The 17677-nt window shown below is 44.0% G+C and overlaps 1 protein-coding gene across 1 annotated transcript; it reads right to left on the bottom strand.

Moving 5' to 3' along the window:
- Positions 1-4890: 4890 nt before the first annotated feature.
- LOC100968825 (small ribosomal subunit protein uS5-like) lies at positions 4891-8327 on the bottom strand. The gene has a single exon (XM_034932226.3). The coding sequence runs from the start codon at positions 6380-6382 to the stop codon at positions 5417-5419; it is 966 nt and encodes a 321-aa protein (XP_034788117.3). The 5' UTR covers positions 6383-8327; the 3' UTR covers positions 4891-5416.
- Positions 8328-17677: the final 9350 nt, after the last annotated feature.

The raw sequence follows: 17677 nt of genomic DNA, 5'->3' as shown, positions 1-17677 counted from the left end.
AAAAAAATAAAAAATAAAAATTAAAAACAATGTTTTATGACAAAGTATTTACCAAAACATTATTTGTAACAGTATAAAAGTGGTAAAAACCTAAAGGTACAATAATAGAAGATATATTAATTATGGTATTTCAACCAGATGGGCCATTATGCAGGCATTTAAAAGGATGTTTCTGAATAATTTATAACCCCCCAGAAAAACACTTAATAATGTAACATTGTTATTAAAAATTAAGACATAGGCTGGGTGCAGTGGCTCACATCTGTAATCCTAGCACTTTGGGAGGCTGAGGTGGGCAGATCACGTGAAGCCAAGGGTTTGAAACCAGCCTGAATAATGTAACATTGTTATTAAAAATTAAGACATAGGCTGGGTGCAGTGGCTCACATCTGTAATCCTAGCACTTTGGGAGGCTGAGGTGGGCAGATCACGTGAAGCCAAGGGTTTGAAACCAGCCTGATCAACATAGCAAGACCCTATCTCTATAAAAAATAAAAAATAAAATTAGCCAGGTGCAGTGGCACATGCCTATAATCTCAGCTACTTGGGAGGCTGAGGCAGGAGGCTCACTTGAGTCAAGGAGGTCGAAGCTGCAGTGAGCTATGATGACACCACGGCACTCCAGCCTGGGCAACAGAGCAAGACATTGTTTCCTAAAACAAAACAAGGCTGAGTGTGGTGGCTCACACCTGTAATCCCAACATTTTGGGAGCCAAGGCGGGTGGATCATCTGAGGTCAGGAGTTCCAGACCAGTCTGGCCAACATGGTGAAACTTCGTCTCTACTAAAAATACAAAAATTAGCCAGGTGTGGTGGTGGGTGCCTGTAATCCCAGCGACTCGGGAGGCTGAGGCAGGAGACTCCCTCAAAACGGGGAGGTGGAGGTTGCACTCCACTCCAGCCTAGGTGACAGAGCGAGACTCTGTCTCAAACAAAACAAAACAAAAAAACCTACAAAACATAAAATTGGATATACAATATGATTACAACACACACACACACATACACCTAGGCTTAATTTTTTAAAAGCCAGGGGGAGGAAATAAACAAAAATGTTAATAGAGGTTACCTTTGGTTATGAGAATACAAGAGGATTGGAATTATTTTCCCTCATTCTTTCCATATGTATTTTTCCAACTTTTTTGTAAAGAATCTACTGTGTATTTTCCTGTTGTTTCTTCATCTGTTCTTTGCCCTATGTAACTCTTAGAGTCCCAGGCAGCAGTGGCACAGCAGCTGTGCTGTGGAAGGATTAGTATAATACCAAAGGAATGGAGGCTGGAACTCACCATCTTAAGAACCCAAAGAGGACTCATCCAAAGCTAATGTCAGACAATGTTTCTCATGTGAACTTTTAATTTGCTTAGAATTTGTCAAATTTACAGAAGTCCCTAAATGACAACTAAGTAGCAGGCTTAGAAAACAACCTATCCACATTAAAGGAGCCTAAGGACAGAGCTCCAAGATCAGAGCATCTCCAGGAAAACATAAACGGTCTGATATGTTTGACTCCAAAAGCCTGCAATGAGAAGCTGTTGGAGTTTATGGGAAGAATTAACAACAGATATATAGAAAATTAAGCCAGGCGTGGTGGCTCACGCCTGTAATCCCAACACTTTGGGAGACTGAGGCGGGTGGATTTCCTGAGGTCAGGAGTTCAAGACCAGCCTGGCCAACATAGTGAAACCCTATCTCTACTAAAAATACAAAAAATTAGCTAAGCGTGGTTGCGGGTGCCTGTAATCCCAGCTACTCGGGAGGCTGAGACAGGAGAATCGCTTGAACCCAAGGGGCAGAGGTTGCAGTGAGCCAAGACTGCGGCACTGCACTCTAGCCTGGGTGACAAGAGCGAAACTCCATCTCCAAAAAAAAAAGAAAAAGAAAAGAAAAGAAAATTAAGCAAATTTTAAAATGAGGCAATTATTAAATCTGGAGAAAAACAAATGTTAAGGAAACATAATTTATGTACACTACATGGCTCAGTAGTAAATGATACTTAGTCATATTGAATTAAGTAAACAAGTTTACATAACTATATTGGAAAAAAAGGAGGAGTGGAACAGAGTGATTGAAGGATGCTAAATCTTTTCCTGCCATAATTACAAAGTAATGATAATTTTAGAAGACAAATTAAGAAATAACATTACTAGGCCGGGCGCAGTGGCTCATACCTGTAATCCCAGCACTTTGGGAGGTCGTGGCAGGTGGAAACCCCGTCTCTACTAAAAATGCAAAAAGTAGCTGGGTGTAGTGGTGCATGCCTGTAGTCCCAGCTACTTGGGAGGCTGAAGCATGAGTATCACTTGAACCCTGAAGGCGAAGGTTGCAATGAGCCAAGATCACACCACTGCACACCGGCCTAGGTGACAGAGTGAGACCTTGTCTCAATAAATAAAAAATAAAATAGGCTGGGCACAGTGGCTCATGCCTGTAATCCCAAAAGTTTGGGAGGCCGAAGCTTGTGGATCACTTGAGGCCAGGAGTTCCAGACCAGCCTGGCCAACATGGTGAAACTCTGTCTCTACTAAAAACACAAAAATTAGTTAGGCATGGTGGCGCATGCTTGTGATCCCAGCTTCTTGGGAGGCTGAGGCAGGAGAATTGCTTGAACCTGGGGAGTGGAGGTGGCAGTGAGCCGAGATCATACCACTGCACTCTAGCCTGGGCGACAGAGTGGGACTCTGTCTCAAAATATATATATATAAAATAAAATAACACGATTAGCATATTACTTAAGAATGTGGCTTCATGGACCAGAAGAACTAAAAGTGTTGAAAATGGCTGTCTGTAGGGAGCAGGATTGGGGGACAAAGAGGATAGGATAGGGCTGAGGACATTACAAACCTTGTAGAAATGCATTATTTGACTTTTTAACCTTATGTAGATTTCATGTTGATTAAAAAAGAAACCACAAAACCACAATGAGATACCACCTGACACCCATTAGTATGGCTACTATAAAAAGAAAGAAAATAGAAAATAGTAAGTTTCGATTAGGATGTGGAAAAATTGGAACCCTTATTTTTGGCTGGTGGAAATGTAAAATGGTGCAGCCACTATGGAAAACAGTGTAGTGGTTCGTCAAAACATTAAAAATAGAATTACTATACAATCTAGCAATTCCACTTCTGGGTATATACCCAAAAGAACTGAAAACAAGGTCTCAAAAAAAAAAAGTTTTTATATATCCATGTTCATAGCAGCATTATTCATAATAGCCAAAAGGTGGAAGACAACCAAGTGTCCACCAATAGGTAAATGGATAAACAAAGTGTGGTATACATATGCAATGGAATATTATTTAGCCTTAAAAAAGAAAGAAATTCTGACACATGCTACAACATGGATGAACCTTGAGGACATAATGCTAAGTGAAATAAGCCAGTCACAAAAAGGCAAATACTGTATGATTCCACTTATGTGAAGTACCTGGAGTAGTCAAATCAATAGAGACAGAAAGTAGAATTGTGGTTGCCAGGGACTAGGTGGGAGGGGGAAGTGGGAGTTATTTAATGGGTACAGACTTTCAGTTTCACAAGATGAAAAGAGTTCTGGAGATGGATGGTGGTGATGGTTGTGCAATGACATGAATGTCCTTGATATCACTGAACCGTATACTTAAAAACGATTAAGATGGTAATTTTTATGTTATGTTTTATCACCTTTTGTTTTTTGTTTTTTGAGACAGTCTCATTCTGTTGCCTAGGCTGGAGTGGAGTGGCATGATCTCTGCTCACTGCAACCTCCTCCTCCCAGGTTTAAGTGATTCTCCTGCCTCAGCCTCCTGAGTAGCTGGGATTACAGGCACGTGCCGCTATGCCCAGCTAATTTTTGTATTTTTAGTAGAGATGGGGTTTCGCCATGTTGGCCAGGCTGGTCTCGAACTCCTGACCTCAGGCGATCTGCCCACCTCAACCTCCCAAAGTGCTGAGATTAACAGGCATGAGCCACCACGCCTGGCCCATAAATGGGTAAATTTAAGCTGAGTCTTCAGCGTCAAATAATGTTTACACAAATTGACATTCTGTACCTTGAAAAGGACTCAAAAAAGTGAAAGTTTTCTATTGTGACCTGTCTCAACTTCAGATTTATGCCCTAAAGTCTCAGAGAGGAAAGAGCTGCTCAGGGATTTCAAAGGAAGGCGGAAATACAATACTTCAGAAATTAGACGGCATTTTCTTTGAAAAAGGAATCTCTTTGCCTGAACCTCCCATTTTTGTTTGTTATTTTTCTTTCTTTTGTTTTGTTTTGGATTTTTTGTTTTGCCTTTAATCAACATGGACCTGGCTCCCTCTGCTGGAGCTAAAGTAAAATGCTGCTTTAAAAATCAATTCGGGGCCAGATGCCTTGGCTTAGGCTTGTAGTCCCAGCAATTTGGGAGGCCGAGGGGGGCGGATCACTTGAGCCCTGGAGTTCCAGACCAACGTGGGCAACATGGCAAAACCCTGTCTTTACAAAATATGAAAATTCACCAGATGTGGTGGTGCGCGTCTGTAGTCTCGGCTACTCGGGAGGCTAAGGCAGGAGGATTTCCTGAACCGGGGAGGCAGAGGTTGCAGTGAGCAGAGATGGCATCACTGCACTCCAGCCTGGGAGACAGGAGTGAAACCCTGCCTCAAAGAAAAAAAAATTAGCTGTACACATGAGTCCTAGCTACTTGGGAGGCTGTGGTAGGAGGATTGCTTGAGCCCAGGAGTTTGAGACCAGCCTGGGCAAGATGAAGAGACCCCCATCTCTACAAAAAAAGTTTTTAAAAAATAGCTGTGTGTGGTGGCAACTGCCTATGGTCCCAGCTACTCAGGAAGCTGAGGCAAGAAGATCCCTTGAGCCCAGGAGTTAAGGCTGCAGTGAGCTATGATCTGGCCACGGCACTCCAGCCTGGGCAAGAGAGCAAGACACCGTCTTGCTCTGGTGATTCATTACCATTGAATCTCTTGAATTATATCAATAATCACTTGGGTACTGAATGTCTCCTGTGTGTATAGCAATACTCAGGGCCCCGGAGGAGGCCAAGAACTGCCATGTTTCCCCCCTCAGGATCTGTGGGTTTTTTGTTTTGTGTTGTTTTTGAGACAGAGTCTTGCTCTGTCACCCAGGCTGGAGTGCAGCGGCACAATCTTGGCTCACTGCAACCTCCACCTCCCAGGTTCAAGCGATCTCCCAGCCTCAGCCTCCCAAGTAGCTGGGATTACAAGCATGCACCACCACGCCTGGCTAATTTTTGTATTTTTTTAGTAAAGACTGGGTTTCACCATGTTGGCCAGGCTGGTCTCAAACTCCTGACCTCAGGTGATCCACCTGCCTCGGCCTCCCAAAGTGCTGGGATTACAGGTGTGAGCCACCATGCCCAGCCATGGATCTGGGTGTTATTTTTTTTTTCACTCTTAATTCACTTTATTTTTCTTGTATAAAAACCCTATGTTGTAGCCACAGCTGGAGCCTGGGTCCGCTGCACGGAGACTCTGGTGTGGGTCTTGACGAGGTGCTCAGTGAATTCCTGATAGGGAGACTTGGTAAATACAGTCTCCTTCCAGAGGTCAGGGGTCAGGTAGCTGTAGGTCTTAGAAATTGCATCAAAGGTGGCCTTGGTGAAGTCGCCCAGGGTGGCAGTGCAGCCCCGGTCTGAGGTGTAGCAGTCATCGATACCAGCCATCATGAGCAGCTTCTTGGGCACAGGTGCGGAGACGATGCCAGTGCCCCTGGGTGCAGGGATGAGGCGCACCAGCACAGAGCCGCAGCGGCCTGTCACCTTGCAAGGGATGGTGTGAGGCTTGCCGATCTTGTTCCCCCAGTAGCCTCTGCGCACGGGGACAATAGAGAGCTTGGCCAGGATGATGGCCCCACGGATGGCGGTGGCCACCACTTTGGAGCACTTAACACCCAGACCGACGTGGCCATTGTAGTCCCCGACAGCAACAAACGCCTTGAACCTGGTGCGCTGGCTGGCACGGGTCTGCTTCTGCACTGGCATAATCTTCAAAATCTCATCCTTGAGAGAAGCCCCCAGGAAAAAGTCAATGATCTCTGATTCCTTAATGGGCAGGGAGAAGAGATAGATCTCCTCCAGGGACTTGATCTTCATGTCTTTCACCAAGCGGCCCAGCTTGGTGACGGGCATCCACTCCTTATCCTCAGCCTTGCCTCCGCGAGCTCTGCGGCCCCGGCCCAGGCCCAGTCCACGGCCGCTACCCTGGCCCCAGATGCCACTGCCGAAACCTCCGCGGAAGCCACCGCGGTTCCCCATCCCAGGGCCACCAGGGCCTCCGGGCCCCCCAACTGCACCGGCGTCACGCCATTTGGTGTTTTCTCGGAGAAGAGGCGGATCTGGGGTTTTTAAGGGAACATGGATGCTGTATACAGTGATTCGCATGGTGTCTAACATATAGTAAGTCCTCTGTAAATGTTCACTTACTCTACTGAGTGCGGCTTCTGTTCAGGGCTAGAATCTCTGATCCAGGCCTGACGGAACTTTTTTTTTCAGATGGATTCCTCCTGGCCTCTGCTAAATTGTCAATACCATGAGAACAGGAACAAAGTCTTATTCATGCTCCATCCCTAGTTCTTAGGATACCTGGCACATGAAACACACTCAAAACATTTTGTTGAGTTAATGATGTCTCAAGGAAACTCACGCTACCCTTTGCTTGCTCCCATTGTTTAAAAAAGGGAGGTGACTGGCTGGGTGCAGTGGCTCACGCCCCTAATCCCAGAACTTTGGGAGGCCGGGGCGGGGAGATCACCTGAGGTCAGGAGTTCGAGACCAGCCTGACCAACATGGAGAAACCCCGTCTGTACTAAAAACATAAAAAATTAACCAGGTGTGGTGGCCGGCGCCTGTAGTCCCAGCTACTTGAGAGGCTGAGCCAGGAGAATGGCGTGAACCCAGGAGGCGGAGCTTGCAGTGAGCTGAGATTGTGTCACTGCACTCCAACCTGGGTGACAGAGCAAGACTCCATCTGAAAAAAAAAAAAAAAAAAAAGGGAGGTGATGCCAGGTATAGTGGCTCATGCCTGTAATTCTAGCACTTTGGGAGACTGAGCTGTGATCATGCCGCTATACTCCAGCCTGGGTGACAGAGTGAGACCCTATCTCAACAACAACAACAACAACAACAAGAAAAAAAAAAAGGAGGTGAAATATATCTTCCTATGACGTGTTTTGCCTAATCTAAGTGGTTCTCAAAAAATGTAAGTTCCCTTTCTACCTCCCCTTCTTGTCCTTCTATCATTGCCCTTTTCTTCTACCCTTTTCTTCTTCTTCATTTTTTTTTTAAGACAGAGTCTTGCTCTGTCGCCCAGGCTGGAGTGCAGTGGTGTGATCTAGGCTTACTGCAACCTCTGCTTCCCGGGTGCAAGTGATTCTCCTGCCTCAGCCTCCTAAGTAGCTGGGACTCCAGGCATGCACCACCACGCTCAGCTAATTTTTGTATTTTTAGTAGAGATGAGGTTTCACCATGTTGCCCAGGCCGGTCTTGAACTCCTGGCCTGAAGTGATCAGCCCACTTTGGCCTCCCAAAGTGCTGGAATTACAGGCATGAGCCACCGCAGCTGGTCTCTTCTACCCTCCTCTATTCAATTACTGGAGGCCTGCAAATTAAACTGACAAAAGACAAATTAATAAGAGTTCACGCATGCAATGCACATATGTGTGGGAACGCTCAGTGATGAGTAACTCAAAAAGGTGGCTAGAATTTGTGGCTTATGGCTGGGCACAGTGGCACATGCCTGTAATCCCAGAACTTTGGGAGGCCGAAATGAGTGGATCACTTGAGGTCAGGAGTTCGAGAGCAGTCTGGCCAACGTGGTGAAACCCCTCTACTAAAAATACAAAAATTTGCCAGGCGTGGTGGTGCACGCCTGTAGTCCCAGCTACTCGGGAGGCTGAGGTGGGAGAATTGCTTCAACCCAGGAGGTGGAAGTTGAAGTGAGCCGAGATCACACCATTGCACTCCAGCCTGGGTGACAGAGCAAGACTCTGTCTCAAAAAAAAAAAAAAAAAAAAAATTTGTGGCTATATCTAACAGTAGGGGAAGGAGGAGGAAGAAAAGAGTCCCATGGGAAGGACAAATAGGTTTTTAAAGGAAATACAAGTGGGGTTTTTTTTGAGACAGAGTCTTGCTCTGTCGCCCAGGTTGGAGTACAGTGGTGCGATCTCAACTCACTGCAAGCTCCGCCTCCCGGGTTCAAGCGATTCTCCTGCCTCAGCCTCCTGAGTAGCTGGGATTACAGGCACACGCCACCATGCCTGGCTAATTTTTGTATTTTTGGTAGATACTGGGTTTCACCATGTTGGTCAGGCTGGTCTCGAACTCCTGAACTTGTGATCCGCCCGCCCCGGGCTCCCAAAGTGCTGGGATTACAGGTGTGAGCCACCACACCCAGCCACAAGTGAGTTTTTAAGAGAACAAATGAGAGCTAAAGTTTGTGATAATATTTGGCCACATAACTATGAGTGGTCTTTCTGCCTTCTTCAAGGCCGTAAAACTTCCCTGGAGGGAGAATTCATGATACCTCATTTCTCAGAAGCTGCTGCTTTTAGTCACATAAGGGAAGCTCCGAGAAGGATTCTTTATGATTCTATTGAATCTCAAATGTGTTCTGCTTACAATAATCTTTATACTAACTCTGGAGTTCTGAGTTAGCATAAACGTTCGCGCACCCTCATGAATATGAGACTATTTAAATCCCCTGCTGATATCCAGATTCCACTGCCTGTACCTTCAGTGTTCCTCTAATAATCTATTAGCCAAATAATTTAAAACTTACAAAGTAATTGGGGAAATCCATCTTGAAACACGAAACAAAGAGGTATTGAGGGCTTTAAATGTGCCGAGTGACTAGGTTCGGACCAGATAGGAGTAAATTCAGGAGTTTTGAAAAGGGAATATTCCTGAGAGTACAGAATAGTTAGAAGAGGTTTTCTGCAGTTCATAGGCTCAACAATTTATTCATGCATCTGAAGACCTGGATTGCTGGGAACAGTGGCTCATGCCTTAATCCCAGCTACTCAAGAGGCTAAGGCAAGAGGATGGTTGAGGCCGGAGATAAAGACCAGCCTGAGGCTGGGCATGGTGGGTCACACCTGTAATCCCAGCACTTTGGGAGGCTGAGGCAGGTGGATCACGAGGTCAGGAGTTTGAGACGAGCCTGGCCAACATGGTGAAACCCCTTCTCTACTAAAAATATAAAAATTAGCTGGGCATGGTGGCAGGTGCCTGTAGTCCAGCTACTCATGAGGCTGAAGCAGGAGAATCACTTGAACCTGGGAGGTGGAGCATGCAGTGAGCTGAGGTCATGCCACTGCACTCCAGCCTGGGCAACAGAGCAAGACTCCGTCTTGGGGGGAAAAAAAAAAAAAAAGACCAGCCTGAGCCGCACAGTGAGACCCTGTCTCTTAACAACAACAAAAAAGCAAACAACATGGTACTTACCCTCATGGAGTTCACCCTCTAGTTGAGTAGACATATAACAACCAAAGGAATTAATAAGAAAATGATGACAGAATATAGCGAAGAAAGTAAGCAAGGTGCTGTTTATATATGAGGTAGGGCGAGCAGGGGACAAGAGTCAGCTTTAGAGAGGATGAGGGTCAGGAAATCTCTCTGTGTAGTTGGCAAGGAACTGATAAGAAGTCTGTCAGGAAAGAACATTCCATTCTGACAGAGCAGCTAGGGCTGAGGCCCTTGGAGGAAGATTTGGCAATGAGGAGAGGAAGGAACAGGGAATAGCTTAAGAAAAAGCAAGGGTGGGAGCAGTCTGCAGCATGGGTTGGAGGAGAGAAGCAGTGGAGTATAAAGAAAGAAACAAGCCTGGGTGCAGTGGCTCATGCCTGTAATCCCAGCACTTTGGGAGGCCGAGGCGGGCAAATCACCTGAGATCGGGAGTTCGGGACCAGCCTAACCAACATGGAGAAACCCCATCTCTAATAAAAATACAAAATTAGCCAGGCATGGTGGCGCGTGCCTGTAATCCCAGCTACTCGGGAGGTTGAGACAGGAGAATCACTTGAACCTGGGAGGTGGAGGTTGCAGTGAGCCGAGATTACACCATTGCACTCCAGCCTGGGCAACAAGAGCAAAACTCTGTCTCCAAAAAAAAAAAAAAAAAAAAGCCAGGCACGGTGGCTCACACCTGTAATCCCTGTAATCCCAACACTTTGGGAGGCTGAGGTGGGCGGATCATGAGGTCAGGAATTGGAGAGCAGCCTGACCAACATGGCAAAACCCCGTCTCTACCAAAAATACAAAAATTAGCCAGGCATGGTGGTGCACACCTGTAATCTCAGCTACTCAGGAGGCTGAGGCAGGAGAATTGCTTGAACCTGGGAGGCAGAGGTTGCAGTGAGCTGAGATTGTGCCACTGCACTCCAGCCTGGGCAACAGAGTGAGACTCCATTTAAAAAAAAAAAAATTAGCTGAAAAAAAATTAGCTGGGCGTGGTGGCACACACCTGTAGTCCCAGCTACTTGGGAGACTGAGGCAGGAGAATCGCTTGAACCTGGGAGGTGGAGGTTGCAGTGAGCTGAGATTGTGCCACTGCACTCGAGCCTGGCGACAGAGCAAGGCTCTGTCTCAAAAAGAAAAAAAAAAAAAAAAAAGGAAAAGAAACATGAATTCCAGTGCAAAACTTTTAATGAAAAATATGCAATAATAGTGTTTAAGGGAACATGTATTTCAACATCTTTTGTTATTCAAAATATTTGAGCATTACTTTAAGCATATACATGTAAGTACATGCTCAAACATATAACTCCTATGTTTCTAAAGTCTTTGAAGCAATTTATAGAAATGTAACATGAAATAATGGGTTAAGTAATTGGTGTGGAGGAAAGAAGTAAAGGCAAGCAGGAGAAGGAAAATAAGCTAAAACCAAGTGTTATGATGACACACAAAAGTGCATATTATATAGTTCTAGACAACAGCTAGACCTGGGCCGTAAATTTGATTCTGAGCTTCCAGGGACAAAGCCATAGGGAAATCTGAACAATGATGAAATTTACTTTCCCTTTGATAAAAATAAAGGAGCTCATTTTTTTTTTTTTTTTTTTTTTTTTTTTTTTTGAGACAGAGTCTTGCTCTGTCACCCAGGCTGGAGTGCAGTGGCACGATCTCGGCTCACTGCAAGCTCTGCCTCCCAGGTTCACGCCATTCTCCTGCCTCAGCCTCCCGAGTAGCTGGGACTACAGGTGCCCGCCACCATGCCCGGCTAATTTTTTGTATTTTTAGTAGAGACGGGGTTTTACCGTGTTAGCCAGGATGGTCTCGATCTCCTGACCTCATGCTCTGTCCGCCTTGGCCTCGCAAAGTGCTGGGATTATAGGCGTGAGCCACTGTGCCCAGCCAAAATGAAGTAGCTCTTAAGAGAAATATAGCTTCCTGGTAATAAGATCCGAGAGAAATTTTCCCTAATTATGAGTCACTCTATAACATAGTGGTCAAAGTCCTCAACAACATCCTTACAATAACTACAACAGCAAGATTCCTAGGGCCATCTCTTACAACCAGCTTTGGTGTTAAAACCAAAATGCAATTCAGCACAAGCAATTCTACAAGAGACAGGGGCAATCCAGCTACATAGCTTATTCTAATAGTCATAAATAAGGGATAACATTTAGATTGTTTAGAGAAGTGGATAGATTACTTATCCTTCAAGTAATCCCCAATGAGTATTATTTTTTTTCACTGGAGCTTCTGATAAATAAAGTGCAGAGAAAGTTTGAAGTTATTTTTCTGGTAAGAAACTAGAATGGAAATGATTTTGCTGCTGAGTAACAGTTGATTTAGCACTCAATGGGGCTGAAGGTAGGACTGACATTCTTTCAGAGCAATGAGGCATCTAACAGTGCGATAGCCCAAAAAGAAGGCCATCCCACTGCCATTTGGAAATAGGCCTAAGAAGGTACATGTGCAAAGACAAGACTTTCTTCAGAAAATAGATCTGGACTCACTTAAACACATAGACAAGTGATGTCTCAGGCCCCAAAGTTCTTCCACATAAATGTAGTCAAGATCATTCTAGCTCCCAGAAGTCAAGAGAATATCTTAGTAAATTAGCTAAGAAATTTACTTACCAGATAAGTGCATTATTTGTATGCTATATAAATTTTTTGACAGTAAATCAAAATACTGGAGAACAGTTACCAAAAACAGTATTTGAATATAAAAAAGTTGTTCTCAAGCCATGCTTTCTGACAATAATTATACAGAAGGACTGGATGGTAATAATACCATATCTACAACATAAAAATAAAGGACTTCTTCTTAACAAAAGACCATGAACTAAGCTCATTTAAAAGTTCTTTCAGTTTGTTAAGGAGCACCTTTTGAAAAAAAAAGGGAAGCTCTCTGCTTGAACCAATAAAGTTGTCTGATCTGCTGGCATGACAAATACTGGCTAGCTGGTTACCAAACCATTTTTTTCCCCTGTTGGACCACAGTTCAGCTACATTTCCCAGCTTCCCTTTTAGTTAGTCATGGGCAAGTAGTTCTGACCAGTGGAATTTGATGCATTTCACCTTCAAATGAAGGTGCAAGAAACCTCAGAGTGATGCTGATATAGTGAAGACAGCAGACTTTCATCATTCTGAGTTTCTCAACACCCAACCTCATATTGGGCTTATGTGGAGAGAAATACACTCCGATTGTGTTAAGCCATTGAGGTTTCAAAGCTTATTTTTACAGCAGCTAGCATAAAGTCAATATAGCATTTAACTAATACAGTCAAGAATTATACTTCTAGGACAGGTGCAGTGGCTCATGCCTGTAATCCCAGTACTTAGGGAGGCTGAGGTGGGTGGATCACCTGAGGTCAGGAGTTCGAGACCAGCCTGGCCAACATGGCAAAACTTTGCCTCTACTAAAAAATACAAAAATTGGCCGGGCGTGCTGGTGGGCACCTGTAATCCCAGCTACTGGGGAGGCTGAGGCAGGGAGAATTACTTGAACCTGGGAGGCAGAGGTTGCAGTGAGTTGAGATTGCACCACTGTACTCCAGCTTAGGTGACAGACTGAGACTCTGTCTCAAAAAACAAAACAAAAGAATATACTTCTTACACTTCAACTGCTCTGTACAAAAAAAGTATTTTAAAAAAGAAAAAAAGAATATACTTCTACTCTATCTTAGAATAAATGTCTTTTTTTTCACCCCTGGCTGCTGGGTGACATGTAGGCCCAAATAAGTGTCATTTTAAAAAAAATAATTTACTTCTACCTCTCTGCACTTCGGTTTCCTTGCTTGTAAAATGAAGATATTAACAGCACTTACTTCATAAGTTTGCTCTAGGAATTAAATATGTTAATCCATGTAAAGTACTGTACTTCTAACAGTGCCTGACAAATAGTAACCATTCCATTCATGTTAACTATCATTGTTATTATTACAAATCTTCCTAGTGGTATTAAGATTTAGCTTCCACGTAAGAATATCCCAATTTTTTTCTAACTCATTCAGACTGCAATTACAAATGATGTCACATTTATGTTTCTATCTGCATAGTGCTGATCCATGCTTTCATCACTGTAGAGCTTCAGTACATTTTTCAGCACCTTGGGTTGTCTCAGACATGCTCTGAAATTGTTCTTCTTCTCCGACCTCCATATTGTTGTCAGCCCACCATGTTTGAAGCTGTGGGGGCAGAACTGGGGGCAGAATGAGGAGCGCTTGCTACCATGAGTGTGCTGATCCTGCCCAGGGATCCTGCCTCTCATTTGTCCCAAAGCTGCAGACACTCAGAATGCCAAAATAGACTTCTGTCCACTTGTAACTGTTTTTTTTTTTTTTCCAAATTTGCTTTAACTTCGTAATTTTGTGTAATAATAATTTACTTCATTTGGGGAAATGTTAGAAACACATCTAAAAGATTATCTCAGATATCACAGAAACAAATTTTACTTCATTTATTTTTTCATTGTCCTTTTTTTTTTTTTTTGAGACAGAGTTTCTCTCTTGTTGCCCAGGCTGGAGTGCAGTGGCGCGATCTCAGCTCACTGCAACCTCTGCCTTCTTTTTGGGCTATCACACTGCATTCTCCTGCCTCCGCCTCCTAAGTAGCTGGATTACAGGCATGTGCCACCACGCCAGGCTAATTTTGTATTTTTAGTAGAGGCAGGGTTTTACCATGTTAGTCAGGCTGGTCTCAAACTCCTGACCTCAGGTGATCCACCCGCCTTGGCCTCCCAAAGTGCTGGGATTACAGGTGTGAGCCACCACGCCTGGTCACTCATTGTCCTTTTTCAATCATCAGGCTTATGGGAAGGGGTGACCAGTTCACACCACTGAATCCCTCTTCCCAGTAATTCCTGGTCAATTCCCTGCATCTACTTCTTGTCCATACACCGAGTCACTACCGTATATCCAGAAACTGCTCCCAGGCTTGGTGGCAGGGAATAACCTGGGGGTATATAGATCTGTCTCCACCAAAACTCCCTTCCCCAAAGAAATCCATGGATGGAATTCAAGAGGCCTATGAACTTGAATGGGAAGGAAAAAATATCATGTCTTAATTTTCACTAATCTCAAATAGAAACTTAGCAATTCCTTCCCTTACTAATGTAGGCCACAAGTCATAGCAGTACTAGCTGTATCTGTGACCTTGTCACTAACAGATATCCCAGATATTTCTTTTTTCTTTTTTTTAAATGGAGTCTCGCTCTGTGGCCCAGGCTGGAGTGCAGTGGTATGATCTCAGCTCACTGCAACCTCCCCGTCCTGGGTTCAAGCGATTCTCCTGCCTCAGCCTCCCAAGTAGCTGGGATTACAGGCATGCACCACCACACCTGGCCAATTTTTTATATTTTTGGTAGAGACGGGGTTTCACCATGTTGGCTAGGCTGGTCTCGAACTCCTGACCTCAAGTGATCTGCCTCCCTCGGTCTCCCAAAGTGCTGGGATTACAGGTGTGAGCCACTGTGCCCAACCACATCCCAGATATTTCTATGTCACATTATTGCAGTTAAAACTATCTTGAAATATCATGTGTTCATACTGCTATGAAATTATGGTAGTCATTAGACTGCCATTAGATCTTTTTAATATTTCAACAAAAAGCATGTATATTATATCCCACATGGTGATTTAATATTTTGAGAACTGTATTTCACTATAATAGGTTTCCAATTCTATTTTAGCTTTATATGTAAAAACATTATTCTGAGTAGGGGGTCTATAGACTCCCTGACTACCAAAACGGTCCATGGCATAAAAAAGGAAAACCTCTGGAATTTGGACTTGATTGGATTTGACACTTAGCTCCACACCCCCATGTATTTTTCCTTATTTACTCTCCTTTGTAGTCCCAAAGGACTAAAGTGGCGACAAACATTCAGACCCACTGACATGCATTCCCCAAGGCAGCATGGTAAGATGATTAAAAGCTCAGACATTGGAGTCAGCCTGCCCGGCTCTACCACTCATTAGCCATGTGACCCAGGCAAGTTACTTAACCTCTCTGTACCTCATATCTGTTAAGTGGGAATTAGAATTGTCTCTCATAAGGTTGTTCTGAAGGTTAAATGAGTTAATTTATTAAATGTTGGTTGGGCACAGTGGCTCATGCCTATAATCCCAGCACTTTGGGAGGCTGAGGCGGGCAGATCACTTGAGCCCAGGAGTTCAGGACCAGCCTGGGCAACATGGCAAAACTCTGTCTCTACAAAAAATACAAATATTAGCTGGGTGTGCTGGTGCATACCTGTAGTCACAGATACTTGGGAGGCTGAGGTGGGAGGATCACTTGAGCCTGGGGAGGTCAAGCCTGCAGTGAGCTGTGATCATGCCACTGCACTTTAGCCTGGGGAACAGAGTGAGACCTTGTCTCAAAATAAAATAAAAATAAAATAAAATAAAATAACATAAAATATAAAATAAAATAAAATATCTAGCACATAGCAAGCTCTCAGCAAATGTTAGCTACTCTTTCAAGTACCTATCACCTGTTTCTTTATGATATTTCCGGGGAGGGGAAGAGGAGAGAAAAGAGTAGGTTGGCTATTCCTCTTGTGAGTCACAGCCTACACATCATACTTTAATGATGCACAAAATGGCCATCCTTTTTAAAAGCATATCAAAGAAACAGTTGATAGTTCTTTGAAATTTTTCTTACTTAATTTTAGGTTTTATATAGTAACTCACAACTGAATTTAAAAAATGATTCAGTGCAATACAAATGCTCCTCACCACTGGTTTACAAGGCAGGGCTTCCATTGAAATAATATTAGTCTTTCATAATTCATGCTCAGGCCGGGTGCAGTGGCTCATTCCTCTAATCCCAACACTTTGGGAGGCCAAGCGGGGAGGATTGCTTGAGCCCAGAGGTTCGAGACCAACCTGGGCAATATGGTGAGACCTTGTCTCTAAAAAAATTATTTTAATTAGCCCAGTGTGGTGGAGTGCACCCATAGTCCCAGCTATTCAAGAGGCTGAGATGGGAGGATTGCTTGAGCCCAGCAAGTTGAGGCTGCAGTGAGATGTGATCATATCACTACACTCCAGCCTAGGTGACAGAGTGAGATCCTGTCTCAAAGAAAAAAAAAAAAAATCATGTGAATTTCTATACAAGAGGAGAGTCTTGGCTATGTTGTTTTAGCTGAAGGGGAAAAGGTATTAAATATAAATGGAAGTAATTTCATTCATTCACTTAACAATTATTAGGCTCTCTGAGCTAAGCACTGCTCTAGATGCAAAGGAATTAATGGTGAACAAGACAAAGTCCCTGCTGTCATTGAGCTTACATTCTAGTGTGGGAAAATAAATACCTAAAATAAATAAATAAGAAAGTATCAGGAGGTAGTCAGTGCTTCACAGAGCATTAAAATAAAGTCACGCTATATATATAGGGACCAGGTGAGTATTTTAGACTGGGTGGTCAGTGAAATTCTCAGGATGTAACATTTAACCAGAGATATGAAGGACAAAAAGGAGCCAGTCACACTCAAAGGGACAGCATTTCAGGCAAGGGAATAGCTAGTGCAAAGTCATTAGAGCAGGAGTGAGCTTGCATATTCTTGGCTGTTTAGGAATAGAAAGAAGGCTGCTGTTGCTGGAACAGTGGTCAAGGGGCAGAGTGATACAGGAGAGGTAAACTGGATCAGGTTTGTAAGGCTTTGGAAGCAAAGGGAAGGTTTATTCTAAGTGCAATGGAAGGCTACTAGTGAGTTCAACCAGTTGGTGAGGTGATCTGATTTACCTTTTATTATTATTCTTTTTTTTAAGAGACATGGTTTCCCTTTGTTGCCCAGGCTGGAGTGCAGTGGTCCAATCATAGCTCACTGCAGCCTCAAACTCATGAGTGCAATGAATCCTCCTTCCTCAGCCTTCTGTGTAGCTGGGAATATGGGAGTGCATCACCATGCCCAGCTATTTAAAAAAAATTTTTTTTAGAGATGAGAGTCACTATGTTGCCCAGGCTAGTCTCAAACTTGGGCTCAGGTAATCCTCCCATCTCAGCCTTCTTGGCAGCTGTGATTTACAGCTGATTTATCATTACATTTTATTTATTACATTAGAGACAGAGTCTCCTTCTTGTCGCCCAGGCTGGAGTGCAGTGGTGCGATCATCGCTCACTGCCGGTTCGAACTCCTGGGCTCAAGTGATCCTTCTGCCTCACCCTTCTGAGTAGCTGGGACTACAGGCATGCACTACCACACCTGGATAATTATTTTATTTTTTGTAGAGATGGGGTC

Source organism: Pan paniscus, chromosome 9 (genome assembly GCF_029289425.2).
Source record: "Pan paniscus chromosome 9, NHGRI_mPanPan1-v2.0_pri, whole genome shotgun sequence".
Lineage (NCBI taxonomy): Eukaryota > Metazoa > Chordata > Mammalia > Primates > Hominidae > Pan > Pan paniscus.
This window is presented reverse-complemented; position numbering and strand designations above follow the sequence as displayed.